This window comes from Pleurodeles waltl, chromosome 5, assembly GCF_031143425.1.
Source record: "Pleurodeles waltl isolate 20211129_DDA chromosome 5, aPleWal1.hap1.20221129, whole genome shotgun sequence".
Lineage (NCBI taxonomy): Eukaryota > Metazoa > Chordata > Amphibia > Caudata > Salamandridae > Pleurodeles > Pleurodeles waltl.
The window spans coordinates 87,264,049-87,287,410 of NC_090444.1; the positions used below are offsets into that span (position 1 = coordinate 87,264,049).

At 42.0% G+C, this 23,362-nt stretch overlaps 1 protein-coding gene across 1 annotated transcript in view; it reads right to left on the reverse strand.

Annotated features, from left to right (window-relative positions):
- Positions 1-2,723: 2,723 nt before the first annotated feature.
- LOC138296994 (adhesion G-protein coupled receptor F1-like) overlaps positions 2,724-23,362 on the reverse strand; it is a 113,335-nt gene continuing 92,696 nt past the window's right edge. The window contains exons 8-10 of the mRNA XM_069236511.1: positions 20,721-20,827; positions 3,487-3,533; positions 2,724-2,752 (exon numbers count right to left, since the gene is read on the reverse strand). Coding sequence (XP_069092612.1) covers positions 2,724-2,752; positions 3,487-3,533; positions 20,721-20,827 — 183 coding nt within the window. The remainder of the gene's footprint in view (positions 2,753-3,486; positions 3,534-20,720; positions 20,828-23,362) is intronic.

Below are 23,362 nucleotides of genomic sequence, written 5' to 3' on the forward strand. Positions count from 1 at the left end.
AGTCTTGGGAGTCACCTTAGACCTTTATCAGAAAGAGACACCACCGTTAAGAAAATCACGGTATTTGAAATTGGATCTAGAAATTCAAGTAGAAGGACACACCTACCTAAGAGAAGCTTTAGTGGACTCAGGTGCTACTGAGAATTTCATAGACACTCAATTGGTGGAAGAATGGGGGATCCCGTGTGAGAAAAAGGAAACACCGGGGTTAGTGGAGACCACAGATGTCAAACTCCTGACTGGAAGTCCAGTGACTCTACAGACCCTGCCCTTGTCAATAACTTGTGATGGACAAACTTAGGACACTAAACACGTTGAGTTAGCAACCTTTGATGTTATTCATGTTCCTCAGTATGGAATCATCCTCAGAATGCCCTGGTTGAGTCACCATAATCCTCAGATAGACTGGGAGGAGAGAAAGATAATATTCCAGTCATCCCTTTGTAAGACAAGATGTCTTAAAACTTTGAATGTTCACAATCTGAGGGAATCTCCGTTAGCTATAGTCGCTACCAAGGAAATGACATTGCCTTCACAGAGCGTATCATGTACTGGTGTGGAGGAGGCAAGGAAGAACCGAGAGCCCTTCTTGCGGTCCCCAGAAGCTGAGAAAGCCTTTTCGATTTCAAAAAAAGTATTTTCCAGTACTCTTATCCTGACTCATTCAGGGGCTGAAAGTTTCATTGTCACAGAAAACTGTCTCCAGACATCCAGTGGTACAGATTCTCAACAAGCCCACACTACCAAGGATGCTGAAAAAGAAGACTTCTCCACCGTCCCAGTCTTGACTCATCCTGATCTTGACCATCCAGTTACAGGATAAACAGGTGCTCCCAATGGAACAAGTGGTGGCGTGTTATCGCACCGCAATAAAGACAGACAAAAGCATGCAGAACATCACAGCAAGAAACACTGTGAAGGACCTCAATACAAAACTGATGATAGAAGGAGGCTTTCTACACGACATATTGATTTCAAGAAAAGACACGTGTTTAGTCCCAAGTTCACCGGTCCTTACACCGTCTTTCAACAAGGCAATCCAATAACCTATGAAATGCAGCTCTCTTGGAAAAATCATGGTCCTAAGAGAGATTCATGGGACTCTGCTTTTGACATTCATGCTCTACGATTAGTGAGACATTTTCATCGGCTAAAACCAGACAACCAGGCCCTAGAGCGCGCTTGGGAGAGGGGAGTACTGTCAACATCTGGGCAGTGCGCGCTCTACGGGCGACTGGAATGCAAAAACCCAGCACTTATGAGATGACATAATTCATGCATTATGCTGATATGCTGTTGTTTAACCTTTTGCATTGAAGAGTTTAATCCTGAAGACTTATATTCAAGGTGCTTGTAAATACTGTTCATTTGCAATGTACTGCTGCAGGCTTTCACACTGTGTCAGGGTGTGGTCCCCTTCCAGGGCCTTGTAGAAGCTTCCCTGCAGCATGCCTGGGTGTGGTTGGTGGGCTGGCCTAAGACTCTATAAAAGGGAGCCAGCCCAGCTCCACGTGCTCACTATTCAGAGGTCCTGGTGCAGAGCAGCAGCAACTTCCTGAGCTCCTGTTCTGGAGGCCTACTTTGATCTTCCAGGCCTCGCCCTTTCACTTGGCTGGGTGATTCTTGATCAGGGCGGTAAGACGGAGGTCGGGCTGGGCCTCCGATCCCGTTCTTGAAGTATTTCTAGTTCTTGGGCCTAATTAGACTGATAAATCTATTTTGCTCTTGTGCGTGTGAAAGTGCGCTTGATATTTAATGACATTTACATGCTGACATTTGAATCGGCTAGACGCGCGATTCTTTCCTCGTGTACAAATCTAGATATTCATTGTGCGCAACCATTTTCTGACATTTACAAGGTTGCATTCGAATCGGCAAGACGCGCGATTCTTTACTCGCGTACAAATCTAGATATTCATTGTGCGCTACCATTTTTTGACATTTACAAGGTTGCATTAGAATCGGCAAGACGCGCGATTCTTTACTCGCGTACAAATCTAGATAGTCATTGTGTGCAACCATTTTATGGCATTTACAAGGTTGCCTTCGAATCGGCAAGATGCGCGATTCATTTCCTGTGCTTAATTCATGTTACTCATTGTGCGTGCTACCATTTCTTGGCATTCACATGGTGGCCTTCGAATCGGCAAGACGCGCAATTCATTTCTTGTATCTAATTCATGATATTCGTTGTGCGTTACCATTTCATGGCATTCACATGGTGGTATTCGAATCGGCAAGACGCGCAATTCATTTCCTGTGCTGAATTCATGATATTCAGTGTGCGCTACCATTTTACAGCATTCACACGGTGGTATTCGAATCGGCAAGACGCGCAATTAATTTCTTGTGCTTAATTCATGTTATTCATTGTGCGCAGCTATTTCATGGCATTTACAAACTTTTGTAGAAATCCGCAATGTGCGCAATTCATGTTCTTGCATTCTAAGAATCGAAGGTGCTAGAATTCTGGATATTATATTCTATGTCCATGTAAGGTCTTTATTACAATTCCTTCATGTTTCCTTAGTTTTAGGTATTATTTCATGTTCCAAGTATCACTGAACTCCAGGCTCAACAGATTGTTATTTCATGTTCCGAGTATCACTGAACTCTAGGCTCAACAGAGTGTTATTTCATGTTCCGAGTATCACTGAACTCTAGGCTCAACAAAGTGTTATTTCATGTTCCGAGTGTCATAGAACTCTGGACTCAATAGAGTGTTATTTCATGTTCCAAATATCATTGAATCCTAGATTCAACAGAGAGTTTTTATTAATCTAAATGTGGTTTTGAATCTGATGTTGTGTTGTTTAATCTTTTGCTTCCCACAGGTCTCCTCCCCAGCTGTCCCTTTCCTAATCCCCTCTTACCCTCTTGAACTCTCTAAGCCTCTGTGATTCATCTATCAGAGTCTTGGAGCTGTTCAGTGGTGGACGTGTTGGGAACGTGCGCAGACCCCGAGGATCTGGTGACTCTGACAAATAGCCATAGAGTCAAAATTGTATGGTTCTTCGTCGCCAATTATAGGAAATTCTAGAAACGGTTGGAGATTCGCTCCAGTCAAGGGTAGGAATAAATCAGTTTTTAAGATATGAAAGTGCAAGAAACACTCCCATAATCAGTACGAATGTCCAGGAGAGAGGTTTTCCCATGGGGAAATCCTTTGAAGAAGCAAAAAAAAGTTTTATGACTCGGGTGTAATATGACTTCCTGATAACTATTCCAAAGGACCATGGGGGTAGCTTTCCAAAGGTTGTGCAGTGCTTCACAATTTTGCACTGTACCTGCAGGCTTTTATAATTGTAAGTAATTTGATTAAGGTGCATCTCCTTAGTAAACACTCCACATTCTGACTGCTGTTGGAACAAGACATTGCTTAACACTGAATTCAACGCTCCTGTATTCATCACAGTATAGGACCCCTCTCCACCCGCACCATACAACATCCTCCTTGGACACAATAAGACCCGGTTCATCACTTACCGAGAGCAGCTTGAGTTCCAATACTAGGCACTGGAGACTGTTGTAGCCTTAGAAAAAAGATAAAAAAAGAAGAATCAGATGTAAGATGTTCTTCACGAGCAATACCACCGGGACAAGCTTCAGTTTGCTATCTTGATGGTTAAATCATTGCCCAAGAGCCCACCGACCTGTCTAAAGGTGGAAATGCTCTGCAAAGCCCTGTAGTGGTTCCATCTTCAGTTCTACTCTCACTGCCTTTTCTCAGTCTCTCACTAGTGTCTTGGATTCAGGGGCGTAGCTTCAGGGGGCCCCTAATGTATTATATAGTAGATAGTTGGGTACAGGTGCTTTCAGTCGGTATGGTGAGGTGTCTGTCAGATTTCACCAGGGATTTTTAGATACACACATAGACTAAAACACACACGTGTGCGCACACACACACACTTACACTCTCTCTCTCTCTCTCTCTCCTCTCTGTTTTGAATCTCTTATAAAATGACAGCAGTATATTTTTAGGGGGCATGGCCATCAGCTATGACCAAACATTAAAGCTGTGCTCTATAGGTAGATTTGTTACCAAATACTGGTTACACTACTTAATAACGACCCCCCTGAATATTGTGGTACGTAGTATATTGACAGAATATTGAACGGTAAGTGCATTTAGAGAAGTATAGAGTTACTATTCCTAATCTACATACCTTGAAGATATAGGAATCTCTCTCTCTCTATGTATATATATGTGTGTGTGTGTATATATATATATATATGTATATATATATATATATATAGCCAAATATATTCACTGAAAAAACAAAGGTTACAGGGACTTTAGGTTCTGAATTTACTCCTACAAAAACCATAGAAATTCAGCAGTTATAGTTAGAGTTCTTTCAAGTAACTTTAACTCTCTCCCTAAGGTAACTATAACTCGGGCCCTTGTTATGCACAGTTTTCTTATCAATAATGTTATTGCAGATATTGCAGTGATATCAAAGATGCCATACAAGATCTCATCAATGACATAATATATGGAGTAATTAGCTGTGCATGGCAAAGGCCAGAGTTATAGTTACCTTAGGGTGTGATTTATAGTTTCTTGAAAGAAGTCTAACTATAACTGCTGAATTGCAGCCAAGCCCTTATAACCACCCAAACCAGCGCCACGCATGGCCTTTGGCCTTGCGCAACGCAGGTTGGCCACAGGGCCTGTCACTGTCAGTGGATGTGTGAGTGGGTGCATGAGTGTCTGAGTAAGTCTGAAAGTGGGTGTGTGAGTCTATAAGTGGGTCTGAGTGGGCGCATGAGTGTCTGAATGGGTGTGTGAGTGGGTGCCTGAGCCTCTGAGTCCATGTATGAGTTAATTAAATAGTCTGTGGTTTTTCTTTTAAAATTTTCCATAATAGTGAATATTTCACAAATAATTCACGGAACTTTTTGAATTTTTTACGAACATTGTGCGACGTGATGCAAAATTATAAGAAACCTATAATTTGCCCCTAAAACACACCTATATCACACACCGGGGGGCAAGGTACCTTCACCCTGATCCCTTATTCCACTTTCAATTTGAATTTTCACCCCCGGGGACCTTGTCTTATAAAATAAAATGGCGGTCACAACTTCCTAGTCAGATTGCAGTCAGCAAATGGCAACACTTTTTTCCACATGCGTATTCATGAAAATATGTGAATTTTGTGAAATATTCGCGACCAGAGATAACCAAATTTATTTGCCCTTAAATATCTCCTAAACTACTGAATGGATTTACACCAAATAACAACAAGCACAATCTGCGTACCAAGAGCTAGCTTTTTGCCAAAGTTGGCATAATTCCGTCCAGTGGTTCGGGCTGTAGACATGTTGAAAGGTGCTATAGGAATTAACCTGGAATACGCAATGTTTTTTAGCCCCCTTTTTCTCGACCCTCTCTTGACGGGTCACCCCGAAACTTCCCATGCACAACAAGAATCATCGGGCCACTTTGTTTGGAAACGTTTGTGAAGATTCGTCAAACGGTGCCAAACATAGAGGCAAGTAAAAAAACACTTTTTCTATGGAAACATGTCCCTAACTATAACTACCTACTGGGGGTCATCAGTAGATAATATATATTACCTACTGGCGATCAACGAATATCGTTGCCCTGCATTGGGAAGGTGTTCCCTGGGTGGAGCTTGGGCGTTCTCAAGCATCCACCCATGGACTTTCGAGCATTCCTAGATTTATAAAGTTAGTAAACTTGGGAAAGTGTTACGCCTTCCCCAGTGAGGCATAACAAGTAGAAAAGTGTTTTTTCTCCTTCTTATTTCCTCCTTCTATGTGTGCTGCAATGTGCAGCACACATAGAAAGAGGAAATGCCTCTAAGGTTGGTTTTTATGTAGGAAGTTGTCCATTCCTGCAGAAAAGCAATCCTGCCTGTGACGCAGGCACCCTTGCACCATGGCGCATGGGTGCCAGCACTGGGGCTAGGCAGCACACAATGCCCCTGTGCTACGAGACAGTAGAAATGTGCCAGATCTTTGTAAATGTGATGCATTTCTGCTGCCTTGCTTTCATGCAACTCTGTGCAGCAAGTTGCCTTGCTCCATTGCGTTAAATGTAAGTAAATCTGCCCCAAAATTCTGATTGGGCAACCCAGTGCAGTGGCCAGCTAAGCCGACTATAATTGTAAGAAATACCAAATTGGTATCTGGAGAGCTGTTCAAAGCCGCTAGCTTACTGAAAAAACATACACTGCGCATGTGTGTCTCTCACACCTCATCATCCTCCACATGGCTACGCGCTGCATCTCATAACACTATAGCCACACCTCGGTGGTCATCACGCACAACATGGAAAACCTTCCCACATTGTCTCACAAAACAAAGAAAATGCTCTTGTATCTACACACTACCCTATATGGCGCAGCTTGCTGCCCCATGTAGGTAAACACTTTAGTGCCACACATTCGGGATAGCAAGTGCTGTACAGTTCTCTATAGAATACAATATTTACCGTGTGTGCATCACCACAAGTTGTTTTAATCTTATGAAAATCTTTATTTTCAGCACACTTCAAAAGTGTGAACCAAAACGTGCTTCATTCGTGCTTTTGTAACTGCTGTTATATCATGTTGAAATATTTGCACCTTTCATTACAGGTATTTAACTTTTTGTGAATTAGTAACAAATTGACTTCCTACAGCATTTATTTGTGTACTCCCTGTTCACAAGGTCACTGTATTTATGTGCCTCTTCAGCTGCGGAATTGTGCGATTCTGTGATCTGTGTGATGTTTTCCGCATTATTATGAATTTACCACATTACCCAAATAATCCATCATCTGTATAATCTGCAGTGTTTTAATAAAAAAATATGTCTACCTCAAACAGGTCAAAATTACTAAAGATTCTGCAACACCTTCTGCCATTCAAGGTTCTTCGCAAAGATGGCTAGTCACCTTTCAGTTATTAACAGCTGTATTTGGGTGTGGAATTGGTGCTAATAAAGGGAAACATTTGCCCATACAGTGCTAACATGTACAAGCTGTTCAAAATAATTAAGTGATACTATTAGAAAATATGCTGCATGAAGCCACATCATTTGTGTTTTCTTGCCACATAATTTAGTCAACATTGCCACATGATTTAGACTTCCCCTGCCGCCTACTTCCAGTGATCCTGCCTGTACCACAGTGATTGTCACATAGTTTACAAAATACTCTCATTTTGCAGTAAAAAGTAGAAAAGGAAACAATATCTCCACATCACAAGAATAGGCAGCAATTATTTAGAAGACATAGCCTCACATTTAACCTGTCTTGGAACCCGCAGCAAATGCAACAGATAAAAACAACACTTAAAGACATTTTTATTGCTCATTGACTGTCTAAACTCCTGCACCTCTACAGGGAGTGCAGAATTATTAGGCAAGTTGTATTTTTGAGGATTAATTTTATTATTGAACAACAACCATGTTCTCAATGAACCCAAAAAACTCATTAATATCAAAGCTGAATATTTTTGGAAGTTGTTTTTAGTTTGTTTTTAGTTTTAGCTATGTTAGGGGGATATCTATGTGTGCAGGTGACTATTACTGTGCATAATTATTAGGCAACTTAACAAAAAAAAATATATACCCATTTCAATTATTTATTATTACCAGTGAAACCAATATAACATCTCAACATTCACAAATATACATTTCTGACATTCAAAAACAAAACAAAAACAAATCAGTGACCAATATAGCCACCTTTCTTTGCAAGGACACTCAAAAGCCTGCCATCCATGGATTCTGTCAGTGTTTTGAATGTCAGAAATGTATATTTGTGAATGTTGAGATGTTATATTGGTTTCACTGGTAATAATAAATAATTGAAATGGGTATATATTTGTTTTTTGTTAAGTTGCCTAATAATTATGCACAGTAATAGTCACCTGCACACACAGATATCCCCCTAACATAGCTAAAACTAAAAACAAACTAAAAACTACTTCCAAAAATATTCAGCTTTGATATTAATGAGTTTTTTGGGTTCATTGAGAACATGGTTGTTGTTCAATAATAAAATTAATCCTCAAAAATACAACTTGCCTAATAATTCTGCACTCCCTGTATGGGTGGATTTTGGACTGAGAAATATCTGTTTGATAATGTCTGCCTGGTATTTGGCCTCTACAAGAGATCCCCCAAAAATTAATCTGTTCAGTTTTGGATCCCAGAATGTACATTTTTGCATGACTCCCGGTGGATTTAAGAAACCAATTCTCTGAATAGATGCCTTTTCAGTTAAGGAATATTTTGTACTTTAAGCTAGGTAATGAAGCTTTATTGACAAGTATTCAATGGAGGATAGCTGTGGTGCTGAGGCCCTCATTACAAGAGGCTGGATATAACTGCTGCACGAGCTCTCTCTGCACCAGTATCGGGTGATCATAAGTTGCAGACCCTGAAATAGGGAATAATCTATGGAACCTAGCAGTACAAGGCAAACACTGCTGGATTTTCATGGTTGTAGGCTCTTTTTTTTGTTAATATTTTCCACCTGTTCTGAGCATGTGGAAACTATCCATGGAAACCTCTGTAGTTCAGCATGTGTGTCTCCGCACCAGGTAATCCTAGTCACAGGAAAACAGACCACTTGAGAATCGCCTGAGTGGTCCTCCTATTGAGATGCTTCTCCAGGCGATTAATAATGAGGGCCTTAGTTTTGCAAAAGTTTTCAGAATAATCAAGCTGAAGGTGGGTTCAGACTGAAACAGATGCATGGAAATATTTTTCTCAGGCCAAAGAAAAATTGACCGCACAAGCTACTGCAAACTTGAGGCTTGAAGATTTGATTTTTGAGAAGAAAAAAAATTTAAGCCAACTTACTGTACTATTTTGGGTTTGATTCTTGAAGACACACTTCTTTAGTAGATCAATTACCTGGAGATAAACAGAAACAGAAATACTGCAATTAGCACCATCACAGGGACCACGGCCACAACAGTGACAACAGCATCAAACAGATTGTCACCAGTGCAGCAACAATAACAATGACAAAGGTTTCTAGAACAGCAGGGATAACATCAGGAGTAACATTGTTGACCACAGCCAAGGGCACAGTTGCAACCACAGTACCATCAATAGCAAGAAGAACGGCAATGACAGCAGTTTCCACTGCACTAAGTAAACACAGCAGGCAGCAGCATACTGGCTACTGCTAATACCAGAACAGGAAGAATAACAGCAACAACAGCATAGACAACATCAGTTACTGTGGCAAGGACAACAGCAATGACTGCTGTACAGCCCCGCGGTGCCTTCTGGCTAGTTGGGTGCTATGCAAATACCACATAAATAAAGCAAGACAACAGCTTCCACAACAGCATGGGCTAAAGCAACAATTACAACTGAAACCTCATCAAGGACTAGAGCAGCAAAAACATCCCACAACAGGGACAGCAGCAACACCCACAGCCAGCTGTTGCACTGCAGGGGCAAGAGCATTAAATCACCATTGCCAACACCTGCATCCATGAAGTATAGAAAAAATTGTTGGATGGAATGCTTGAATTAATCTCAGCCACTGGTAACTATTCAGGGCCGCATCTCTGTCCATCATTATTTTACACACCATGCCAGCTCGGTATGAACCCAGCCATAAGCAAATCAGTGTTGACCTGTTCCAACTGGAACAGTCCAACCTGGACAGGCCCTCCCTGAACACAGGCAGCCCAGGACCAGTTTCATCCAGATTATGGATCATCAGCCTGATATAGCTGGGTTCCGGTGGCACAGTGTGCACGGGACCCACATTTGGGCATACTTGGCACACTTAGGGCGTCACACTGAAGTATACCAAAAAAGTGATGGATGGAATGCTTAAACTGATCTCAGCCACTGGTAGTTACTTGAAGCTACAACCCAGTTTATTGTTATTTTGCACACCATGCCACCTCAGTGTGGACCCAGCATATGCAAATCAGCCTTTACCCTGCTGCAACAGGAACAGTCCAGCCCGAACTACCAGGGTAGGCACTGCCTGTACAGAACACAAGCAACCCAGGACCGGTTTCCCTCAGATTAGAACTCATCAGCAAGGGAAAGTGTCATCCAGTGGCACAGTGTGCCCAAGACTCACATCTGGGCATGCCGGTCCCTTTTCGGGCATCACAGAAATTGAGTGGACAGCAACACTGGTGTGGCTCTGTGGGTATTCACAAATATTTGTAATGGATTTCCAACATTTATCTGAACATCTAAAACTACATTTTCTTAAACAGGATGCAAATGCTTGTGAAAAGGTGCATTATTAAACACAGTTTTACAGTCTGCATGCAGGAAATAAAAAAACAAATGTAATAATACTTTCACTGAGGGAAGCATCAAATATTAAGCCTACCACCTGCTTTTGGAATGAATGCAGTCGCGGCTTGCGGGTGTAACAGGGGCGGGGCGGCACGCGCAAGGGGGGAGGCACGATGGGAGGTGTGATTAATAAAATATATAGAAAAAAGTTATACGTACCCCCTGCGTCGCCCGCAATGCTCTTCTCCCTCGTTGTCACCGCAGACACAGGCTCCCAGCCTGCCCTGCGCCAATCCTGACGCTGCTCAGAGCAGCGTCAGGATTGGCTGGGAGTGCCCAGCCAGGGTGCTCAAGGCAGACTGGGAGCCAGTGCAGGCTCTCTCCAGCCCTGCTACACAGTGGCTGGGCTGGAGACAGCCTGTTGCCCATGTGTGTTTGCCCGGCCCGAGACAGGCGGCCAAACCTTGGGAAAGGAATTGCAGCAGTTGCTGCTGGCAGGGGAGGGGGGTGTTTCTCCGCCCTAGCGGAGGAGCCACCACTGAATCTATGCACTGTGGAGACTTCTCACAACGATGGTTAAGGACCACAGGTAAATTAGCTAGGACCACTAAACACTTCTGTGTATAAATAATTATATTTGTAACTTATGCACAGCTGGGCTGGGACGTTTTGTGTGTCAGCTATCTTGTTGTAAATTCCAACTGTACAAAAGTGCATGCAATGCATGGTCTGAAATTCCAGGATTCTTTGTGAATGGACCCTATGTGTACTTATTCCTGCTTGGTGTAAAGCTGCTATTGTGTAAAAAAAAACCTTACTGGTGGTATTTACTCTAATTATAGGTTTCCTACCTTTTTATCCACTAGACACCCGAACACAAGTATGAAGCAACCCTGCAGTTTTTGGAAATAGAAAAAAAGCATTAAAAGCTTACTGAAATTCAAGCAGTCATGTTTGTGCTTTTGACAATATTTCCAACAGAAAAAAACATTGTAATTAATTCTATTTGTAGGTATTAATGATCTAATCATTTCAAATATTAAAATTCTGTTGAATAGCGTTTTCCATATCTCTTTACATGCTGCTATGACAGTTTATCGAAGAACTATCGAGGTACAAACTACATGACTTTATATGCCAGTAATGTAAAGTAGTAGAACATATACAACCAAATTTTAGGTGGTGAGCAGCTTCCCTATATGAAATAATTGGGCACTTTAGTACTCTACAATTCTCATGTTGTATATATATATATATATGTGTGTATATATATATATATATATATATATATATATATATATATATATAGGTAATCATATTTATGTACATATTTTCATCAAAGATTTGGGAATCTGTTCACTATTTTTGACAGGTGCCACATGCTGCCTTTAGCACAAGCATTTGTAGGTGGGAGCAAACGACCATATTGTGGGCTTAGGCTCATGCAGCCTCATACTTTCTCCTGATTGCGGATGCTTTTTGATTCAAAATAGGGAAACTTTTTTTTAATTGAGCACCCCATGCCAGGTTATCTATCAATTTAGGACCCAAATAATTAAAGTGTGTAACCTGCTCTAAGGGTACTCCATCTATTTGCATCTTCCCTCGAAGGATTGATGGGAGTTGATTGCCATGAACTTGGAGTTCGCTGAATTAAGTTCTAAGCCTCTATCTACACAGAAATCTACAAAGGCATCCAGTTCTGACTGCAAACCCAGTCCTATATAACAATAAAATATCACCAGCAAACAATAATATGGGGACTGGAATTCCAGCTGACATGGGAGCATCATCCTTGCACTTAAACAACCATTGGAGCACTCCATTAATATAAATGCTAAAAAGTGTGGGGGCAAAAACGCAGCTCTGCCTTACCCGTCGATTAATACTAATCCTGTCAGTCCGTTTTCCTTCCATATTCCATCTCACCCTGGCACATGTTACATCATGAAGAACCCTCAATATCCAAAGTAGATCACTTGGGATCCCATAGTTCACCAGGACCTTCCATAAGGTTAAATAAATAAAAGTCACATATAAATGGTCACACTTCAGGCTGACATATTTCCAGCCTACAGTCTTAAAGTACAGGACCTGGTCAAGGGTGCTAACCTTCTTCCTAAATCCCACCTGTGTATTGTCAAGCATACGGTTCTCACTAGTCCACTCATGGATCTTATTTAAGACCCGCTGGCAGAAATGTATTTGGCTATTATCAAGAAGGCTTATAGTCCTGTAATTTGAGGGCACATGCCTAGAGTCCTTTTTATAAATGCAAGTAATGATGGCTGCAGCTCATGAGGAAGAAATAGGTTCGCCTTTTAAAATGGTGATATTCAAAGTATTTAAATGCGGGACCCATATATCTTGCCGGCATTAATATAGGTCGCCTTCTCTCGCATCATCAACTTAAGGGCATTAGACGTGTCAACTAAGCTAAAAATATCTGATCCAAATGGATCCTATACTTAGTCCATTATCTATTAAAGTTAGACTCCCCTGTGCGCCTGCCAGAACCCCCATCAATGGCTTAGTGAGGCTCACTTTGGCATCCCACTGCCAATAAAGATTCTAAAAGTGATATATATATATATATGTGTGTATGTTACATTTAGAAATACAAAAATTACATGTAATTTAATGTTTTTAAAAAACAGTTAATCCATTCACATACATGTAACGGTAAAATACACTTAAGGATGATATACCTTCTTTTAAAAATTAAATTACAAATGGAAATGCATACAGTAAATAAATAAATATAAAATATACTTGATAGGGCTTAATGCACATATATTAAATTTATTATATGTGAAATATATTAACACAATATAACTATGTATACTGTTAAAAATTTTGAAACAATTGAATAATTATTAAACTAAATCATTTGAAAACATCATCTAAGAAAATTAAAATAAAGTAAAACATACGAAAGTAACAAAAATAACTTTACAAATATAAAAGTTTTATGTAAATACAGTGGAAATGTTTGAACACTATTCAAAGAAATAAAAATAATAAACAACATTTAACCTAACAAACATTAGGGAAAGCAGAAGTAGGTGAGGGTTTACATTCACTACAGCCTAATGATATAATAAAATTGTTTCAAAATCATCCACTAAAACAGTAAATCTTCTTTTCAAAATAAGTTAATACAAAATATAATACAATTATTAAAAATATAATCAAATTAACAATACACTTCAAACTCCTCATAGGATACAAACAATAAAACAACACCCTCTGCTGTAAAAAAAAATCTACAATACAATGTATTTCCTTTTTAAGGTTTGGCTAATATAAATAACAAATATAATTAGAACATAAATTAAAATAACAATAGATAACAAATTATCACAAAGCCCCTGAAACCATGTACTTCATTTATCAATTGAAGACCTATTACACATACAATTAACTTGTTACAAATTTAAAATATCAAAAAACACAACTAATGGAGGAATAAATGAATTTCAATTAATAAATATTATATTTAAAATCAACCCACCCAAATGCGCAATAAACCCAACAAGCCACCTTAAAAACAATACTTAAATACAAAATGTAATAAATAATAAAACAAATAAACAATTAAAAGATATAAAGGAATACCAAACTAATTAACATAATGCATATTTTATTAAGTAAAACCTTTAGCGACCCAATAAACCCAGAAACCTGGCATACCAATTTAATGCAAAATTAAAACATTTATTAAACATTTTAACATATAAGTACCAATAAAAAATAGAACATAATTAGCAAACTAATTAGCTTTACTATTCAGTATATATTTTTAAAAGCACTCTACAGTCAATAATCCCAGCTTCCCTGGTGGACAGGGCAGTATCCGTGCCTCGAGGAGTCGGGAGGCTGGTCTTTTCCTGCATATATGGGTAGACATGCACACCACCATATGATGCTGGCCGGAGTTTGTTTGAGATGCCTGCTTGATTGATACTGAAAGTCTTTGGTATTACAAGGACTTTGGCGATACAACTGTGGCCTGATTATTTGGCCTAGTGTCTTGTTGATACGTCCTACATTACTCCTTGGTCCTGATGATGACCCGTTGGTAATTTATCTACTGCTAGAACCGAAACGTCGACAAAGAATTAAATGTGGACTGTTGCTAAAAACATTTTTGAGGATATATGACATTCTAAAGTCTGGGTGTTATATCATGGAATCACTGAATTTTCACATGGTCCTGATTGTATATATTTGTAAATACCACTGGTGCACTTTAAGTTCACATATTAACTCTTCACTGCGCCATCACTTTGTAGGAGCACCACTATGCTTGATCTTTCAATTTTTACTGGTTTTTATTGATACTTTTGATGTTCTTATCAAAGTTGGTACATTGATTTATAAGAGAGTTTGATTTTCAAAGACTAAAAAAAGCACTACTATCACAAAATCAATTTGTACTAAGACCTTAACTTTTGAGAGGAAGTTTGTTTTTGCCATGGAAGGCAAGGCTTATACTTGCCCTGCATGGACCAAGTTTTTGCATACACAATGTGTTTGTAGTCACAATATTTTGACCACATTAATATGATCAGTCAATACTTTTGAAGTGACATTTCTGTGGAACACCCTACAGACTGAGAGATTTATTTGATTAGATACATAGATAGACTGCCACCTATGGATCTTGGCCTGAGTTTGTCTATCAATTTACTTTTTAAGCAAATCAGTTTGAGAAACCAAAGGTCTATTTTACAAATGCTATTCACTGCCTTATGACAGTGATACGACTGTCATAAACCAAAGTAAACAAGGCTAAATTTTCCTAAACCAGGGAAGTATCATTTGTAAATCAGGGCCACTTTTCCTTAAAGGCATTATAAGACTATCTTACAACATGTAAAAAAAAAAAAAAAGTCGTCCCAAGGTATTTTTTGATGACCACAACACATCCAGTTCACTCAGTTAGTGCATTGTGCTCTGTGTAATCAACAGTTTTAAGAGTAAGGGCCAGATTGCTAGTCTGGTGGTCTCATGACCACCAGACTTAGATGGTGGTCGGACCACTGAGGCTGTGGCGGCCCAACCGCTATATTACAACTCTGGCAGTCGGACCGCCAAAAGACTGCCATCTCCACCAGGATCTCTGATCCCGACGGGCTGACAGTCTTGCCCTGTTGATTACAACTGTGTACTCTGCCAGCATTTTCATGGCAGTTCAACTGTCATTAAAAAGGCTGGCAGAGAACAAGTGCTGGGGGCCACAGGGGAGCCCCTGCACTGTGCATGACATTGTCGTGGGCAGTACAGGGGCCCCCTTCCCCAGCACCATTGGAATGCACACTGTCTGCTCAGCAGACAGTGCGCAATCCAAGGGTGCTAGGGAGGCCCCCTGTGCAACAGCATTGTATTCGGCTCCATGTGGAGCCGAGTCCAATGTCACTGCACTTTTTCCACTGGGCTGACCCTGCCGGTCAGCCAGTGGAAAACTCCTAATAGGGCAGGAGTGAAGACTGCCAGCTCTGCCGGGGTCTCCTCACCACGGGTCTGGAAGTGGGGTTTTCCGACAGCCAAACTCATATTCAGGCCCAAAATCTTGTAAAGCTCATCATACAAACACTGTTCTTGGCTCAGAAGGAGTTGTCAGTGTCAGTATGAAGAATTTTGTGCACTGCTTATCATAGTTGCTACTCCATAGTACTCAATTCGGGTTTTTCTTCATGGTAGTATAAGACAAACCATAACTCATTCTGGGCAGTAGGCCTTTTGCATGGAAAAGCAGTTAGCAAATTCACATTGTGCAGCATCTTTTGAAAAGAGATATTCACTCTGATAGAGCTGCCAGTAGCACTGAGCTTACCTCCAAGTGAATTTCTCCATTACCTGTCATTAAGTTCAACAAATTCCTCCTGGGTGAAAGGCTATGGGGGCTTAGTAGTGTTAACTGTTATTTTTATAGAGCTTTTCAGAAAAGTACAGTCTTTGGATCCTTGTTTTTGGCAAGTCTTGCCTCCAAAGATAGAGTTACTATCAGTGTGAGGCCAGTAAAAAATAGAGTAGTGAGAAAAGAAGCAAATGGGTATGTTTGCTAATATGGGTGGAAATTATGTGAATAAGGCACTATCTGAAAAATAGAGGGTCTACCTTCTTGGTAAAATCACTCTCTTCCTGTGCCGAAAATGGTTTTGTAAAATGAATCCATGAGCCTGAACATTAGCCTGTGTTAATTATCATAAATCAATATGCGGAATATCCTGACATAGCATGAGGTTAAGGCCATCAAAACCGTTTTGTCATTGTAACACTTACTGCTTTTATGTAATCCCTGTAATATTATTTTATGTCTCTTTTATTTAGAATGATAAACTCTAGATTTTATACTGGCAATTTTTCACAGGCCACTTTTTCAACAAAAAAATGCTTCACTTCTATCCAGAACAGATTGGATGTTTCACACGGATGGCTTGAGGGAGGTTCTTCATTTGAGACTGAGCCTTGAATACATTACTGGACTGAGGAGGAGGTTGCCGCCTTACTGGTGACCTTCCTGCTGGCCCTATTACGACTTTCCTGCTGGGCTAACGGGCAGGAAAGTGGCATTAGGATTGTCTCCAGCTTGGTATCAAGCCGGCGGCAAGCCTGCCACCCGCGGGGGGCACCAGAACTCTTGTAATGCGCACTGTTTGTACAGCAGACAGTGTCATTACCAGGGTGCTGGGCAGGCGGACCCCTGGTCATGGGCAGTGCAGGTGCCCCCCTGCGGCCTCCTGCACCTGGGCTGGCAGAGAACCAGGTCGTAATCAGCAGGGCGGCGCTGCCTTCAGCACCGCCCTGGCTGATTACGACCTGCACCACCGTCAGCCTGTTGGGAACATTGTTCCTGGCAGAGACGGCAGTCGTTTGGTGGTCTGACCACCAAACTCTTCATTTGGCGGTCGAACCCCCAAATCCATGGCAGACATGATTGCCACCACGAGTCTGGTGGTCTGTTGTACACAACACTCGAAATGAGTCCCCAAGTGTTTAACATAACGACTCACTTGGAGCAAAGTGATTGAATTCCTAGTACTTTCTTGAAAGGTATATTGAGTACTGGATCATAACAAAAGTAAGCATGGTTTACAGAACTCTTTCAAATTTCCAATGTACTGTCATGTAATGCATCCTGTATTCTATATGCTTGTCATGGGTAGTACATCATGTTTTAAAGCATGATGAAAGTAAACATTCTGAAGTACATATAAGCTTGTCTGGTAGGCATAAAGCAATAGTTCCATTTTAGCATCATCCAGATGAGGAAATTTCTCTTCATCTAGCTCTGGATTTCCATATTGGTGTTTTCGCAGTGTGAACGGCTTGAGCCACAATTAATGGTTAATTTTAGGATAAACTGCATGTATTTAGTATATTTATGGACGTTGGTGTTGATGCTTTGTGGACTTCTGTGCAAAGGCTGTGCACACATGTTAAATATAGCACGGACAGGAGCCAATAGGTGGAACTCCACATGCAACCAGATGGCAGACAGAGATATACTTTGCATCAATCCTGTCTGAGAGAAGTTAGAAAAAGCAACCTTCAGTCGCCTCTTCAGCTTGAACACTTCAAATGAACAATCTAAATGATTTTGTGGTTGGTGGTGTCAAAAGCAGCAGAGAGATCACACAAGGTTAACATGGTAGCACATCCAGAATTGTGGTCTGGGTGCCTTTTCAAAGCTGAACTGAAAGACACTCAAGATGATTGCTGTTGCAGATGAGCCTAGAACTGAATGGAGAGCACCCTCTTGATGATCGTAAGAGGAACTTAGATGCTTTGTATTATCTTGCCTTGCAATTGTCCTACTGGAAAAGGTTGATAGATGCTTATTAATATTTTGCAGAACAAAGTATGATGCAGCTTGCCCCAGTAATAGGTTTTTCTTATCCAAATAAGAGATGGTAAATCATACATATGGGAAAACATTTTTTTTAGGAAATGAGGTGAAGTGTGCTTTCTACTGATCTTCTGCTTCAGCTGTATTTTTGCCTGTCCAAAAATGAGCAACTGGGAAGAAAAGTAGGTGTGGAGGATTGTGGACATTAAGTACACCTGAAGAAGGCCACTACCTAAGACATATCCACAACAATCCTGCATTACAAGACAGAAGATGCTTCTTAAAACACAAATGCCCCCCATGAAGACATCCTTAAAACCTGATTTGTGCCTAAATGGGAGTTTCTGCAAGAATATGTATTCCACTTTGTGTGGTAATTAAAGCCCGCAATAAGGGCCAGATTTACAAGGCCCTATCGCCACAGGAGTGTCACTTTTTGTGACGCTCTGGTGGTACAATGCCCTGTGCTGTATTTAAAAGATAGCGTTAAGCCACTTTTTGTGGCTTAATGGCACCTTGTAAATACGGCCCCTTCACACACAGCACTTTGCGTGGAAGGGGCATGCAATGGATGTTGCTTTGGGCATGCCACAGCAATATCCATTGCATTTTGACGCTGCCTCAGATTTACAATATTTCTTAAACTTGAGGCAGAGCCAAAATCTTAAGCCACCCCAGAGTTTGCGTTTGAGTGGCGCAACGAGGAGAAATGCTTTAATTTCTCCTCGTTTTTTGCTCTTTCTACGTGTTCTGCATTCTGCAGCACATAGAAAGAGCAAATTGCCATGTAAGATTGTTTTTGTGCAGGAGGGTTTCCCTTACTGCCCAAAAAAATCTCCCAGTCAATGCAGTCATCCTTGCACCATGCACAAGGGTGGCTGCGTTGGTGCCGGCAGCAAATTTAGCATCTGCGCGGGGGAAAACACAGGGGTGTGTCATATTCTATTAAATATGGCGAGTATGGTGTGCTCCATCATTTTCATGGAAATCTGGGCCTAAGTTTTTCAAACTTGCAGGAATCCTTAGCAACATTTGTCTGGGTACTTGGGCATACAAGGAGCAACGCAGGAGATCAAAACACAACTACCATGTGTTGAGCCTCATTCTGACTTTATTGATGTGGGAAAACTGGGTTGATTGCAGAAGTCTTCTCACTTTTTGCCCCCATTTTAGTCTAATACTGTTGTTTTCTGACTCTGACTGTGCCTTTGGCAGTCCCAGTACCAGTGCTCTGTTTAAAATGGTATTTGCAAATTAGACCTAATTAAAATTGGCTCTGACAACCTAACTATAAGTCTTTAGTACATGGTAGGGCATGTAGGTTTAGGGACCCTAGTATAGTTAATGCACCCATAGGTGCACTGCTGTGGTGTCCAGTGGCATTGGAAAAGACAGGCCTGCCTTGCTGCCTGTTTTTAAATTAAAATTAACCCCAAATTCAACTCTGGATTTAAAAGTATTTCCAAAAGTCTCAACTACCTTATTGTTTCTTATAAGTCACCCTTAACATCTGCCTTGGGTGCCCGATGACTTGGGTACAGTGTAAATATAAGCAGGTACTTTATGATAGATGTTTTATAAGCCCTGGTGAGGGTAAAACAGTCACATTCCCTTTTCCCCATTGTAGTTCATGGGTTCTATAGGCTAACATTGAGAGACTTTATTTTTTTTAAATAAACTCTTATTTCTGACAGAGAGGAGCTAACTATATCAAATTTGATATCAAATTAAATGTTATATGTTAGAAATGGGGTCTCTAGTTGGCAGTCGGTTTGCACCCTGTCCAAGTAGGGTACCTCACTCTAGTCAGGAAAGGGGAGATACACCCTCAGATAACCCCTGCTCACCCCCTTGGTAGCTGGGCACGAGCAGTCAGGCTTATCTCAGAAGCAATGTGTGAAGCATTTGCACATAACACACAGTAATAAGTGAAAACACTACAAATGGACACCGCACCATTAAAATAGCCAATATTTATCTATTTAAAACAAGACCACATACGATAAAAATCCAACATACTTTAATAAAAATATGAATTCTTCAAGATTTACTCAAAAACACAGTTCCTTGAAGTCGATAGCTCCACCTTGGGCTATCACGGCGTCGTGATCAACAAAGCCAACAGTTCAGGCTGGCCACCCCGTTGCGGGCCAGCTATGGTGCCGGGAAGACCCGCATACATTACCTTAGATTTGCAGGGCTCATGATCCTCGCCGTGAGCTCTGGAGAGCGGCGTCGCTGACGTCGCGGTGTCGGTTCCGGAGTTGGTGCAGGAGTCGTCGGGCTCTTGAGGTCACATGCGTTGCAGATCAAACTCCAGGCTGATGAAGTCAGGTGCGCCGGCGTGGATGGCGTCGGGACTGCAGTGCGAGGCAGTACAATGTGATGTGTGGTGCCCACAGGTCACGGTGCAAGCAGCGGCTCAGTGACAGCGTCCAGCGGCGTCTGTGAGACCAGGGCTGGATGTGAAGCGGGGCGCTGCGACGTGCGGGGTCCACAGGTCACGGTGCAGGCAGCGTCATCGTTGTTGCTGAAGCACTATCGTCGGTAGGCCCAGGACAGCGGTGCGGGACAGGACGGTGCTTCGTGGCGCTCACAAGCGGTGTCCACAGGCCACGGATACCTGATGACGACACAGGAGTCGATGGTGCTGGCATGGTTGGACCGGGGTGTCTTCAGGTCCCGGTGCAGGCCAGCAGCGTCGTTGCCCACGCCGCAGTGGTTTCTCCTCTTGAACAGCACAAAACACACAGTTCACAGTGCTGCAGATCGAGGAAACTGAAGCCTTTGGTGTCCCTGAGACGTCAAACAGGAAGCAAGCTCTACTCCAAGCCCTTGGAGAATTTTCTCAAGCAGGACACGCAGCAAAGTTCACCCTTTGAACTCTTTTCAGGCAGAAGCAGCAACTGCAGGCCAGTCCAGCAAAGCAGCACAGCAAAGGGACAGTACTCCTCCTTCAGCTCTTCTCCTTGCAGAGGTTCCTCTTGATTCCAGAAAGACTCTAAAAGTCTGGGGTTTTGGGTTTTCTTCTTATACCCAGTTCTGCCTTTGAAGTTGGCAAACTTCAAAGCAAAGTCTCAAGTGTTTGCAAGATCCTTCCTTGTCGAGGCCAGGCCCCAGACGCACACCAGGGGGTCGGATACTGCATTGTGTGAGGGCAGGCACAGTCCTTTCAGGTGTGAATGACCACTCCTCCCTCCTCTATAGCTCAGATGTCTCATCAAGATATGCAGGCTACACCCCTGCCCCCTTTTGTGTCACTGTCTAGAGAGGTGCAAAACAGCCCAACTGTCAAACTGACCCAGACAGACAATCCACAAACAGGCAGAGTCACCGAATGGTATAAGCAAGAAAATGCCTACTTTCTAAAAGTGACATTTTCAAACAGACAATTTAAAAACCAACTTCACTAAAAGATGTATTTTTAAATTGTGAGTTCAGAGACTCTAAACTCCACATTTTTATCTGCTCTCAAAGGGAATCTGTGATTTAAGGATATTTAAAGGTAGCCCCCATGTTAACCTATGAGAGAGATAGGCCTTACACAGTGAAAACCGAATTTGGCAGTATTCCACTGTTAGGACATATACAACACGCTAGTATATGTCCTACCTTAAACATACACTGCACCCTGCCCACGGGGCTACCTAGGGACTACTTAAGGGGTGCATTACATGTAGTAAAAGAGAAGGTTTAGGCCTGGCAAGTGGGTACACTTGCCAAGTCGAATTGGCAGTTTAAAACTGCACACACAGACACTGCAGTGGCAGGTCTGAGCCATGTTTACAGGGCTACTAATGTGGGCGGCACAACCAGTGCTGCAGGCCCACTAGCAGCATTTGACTTACAGGCCCTGGGCACCTCTAGTGCACTTTACTAGGGACTTACCAGTAAATCAAATATGCCAATCATGGATAAACCAATCAACCGTACACTTTACAAAGTGAGCATATGCACTTTAGCACTGGTTAGCAGTGCCAAAGTGCCCAGAGTCCTAAAGCCAACAAAAACAGATCAGAAAAAATAGGAGAAAGGAGGCAAAAAGACTGGGGATGACCCTGCAAAAAGGGCCATTTCCAACATTATAACAAACCCAACAGCTTGCCAAGAACAGAGAAAGAGTTTTAGAACTCATTCAGAAAGTTACCAAATTCAGCCTTGTAGTACCCTTTCCTGATTGATCAGCCTCTGACAGCCTGGGCCAATCTACCTTAATGGGGTGTGAAGTGGACTGGGCTGAGACAAAGGAAGCATGTGGTGGGAGGAGAACTGTTGCAGCAGATGGCAGAGCAGGATGGGGGAAGAATAGCCAAACTAGCCTTCAAAGGATGGAAAGCCACTTGGGATAGAAACTGGTCCGTCCCCATTTCCTGCTCCCTCAGATAGATGGGCGCCACAATGGTTAGATGAGGAGAGGGGGCGAAAGGGGGTTTGTTAGGGAGTCTTGGCCTGATTCCAAGGATGACATTTCTCCATGATGGATCTTTAGAGAATGTTGCTTTCTGGGACTGATTTTTGCCACACTTCACAGGAAGTGGTCACCTCAGAAGGTGGCGGCCTGTATTCCACTGGATAGGAGCAATCCCCTGCTTCAAAACCTCAGGAACAAGGATAAGCAGAGCTGTCCCACAGTTCAGATCCCTGCTGGAAGAAGGACCACCATATTTGACCCCTGGCCTACACCTGAAGAACTGCACTCACAAGGACTGCTCCAGCTGCACCCTTTGGGCTTCACCACGAAAAATACTTTGCCACACTCTGAAACTTTAGGAGTAGACTCCCTGCAAGCTACAGGTACAAAGGAGCTGGCCAGAGTCCCCTGCACCTAGTCCTGCAAGAAGAGCCTAGCTGACCAACGTCCAGTGGCCATTTGAGGATTCTGACTAGGTGCAACCTGGGAATTGGAGTCCCAATGCCCACAGAGCCACTCAAAGCTTCTGGAACCTTGGATCAAGTTTGTGGACACTCCAAGGACCCAAAAAGGATCCCTGGAAGAAGATACAGACGTTTGGAGATTTTTGAGCAACTGTTGTAAACAGCTCCATAAGTTGAAGGGGTGCATTGTGGGAGTTATAGTCCCAGACCCCAAGAGGCAAACCAGAGCCTCTGAGCTTTTGGATGGTGCTGTGAACCACTTTCCTGAATCAAGACACACTTCTGAAAGTAAGTGTAACAGTGTGACATCGTGGGTGGACTGAACTGTGGACTTCGCCTCTGTCCAGTGCAACCTTTTTTAACCAACACTTTGAATACTATTTGCTTCTA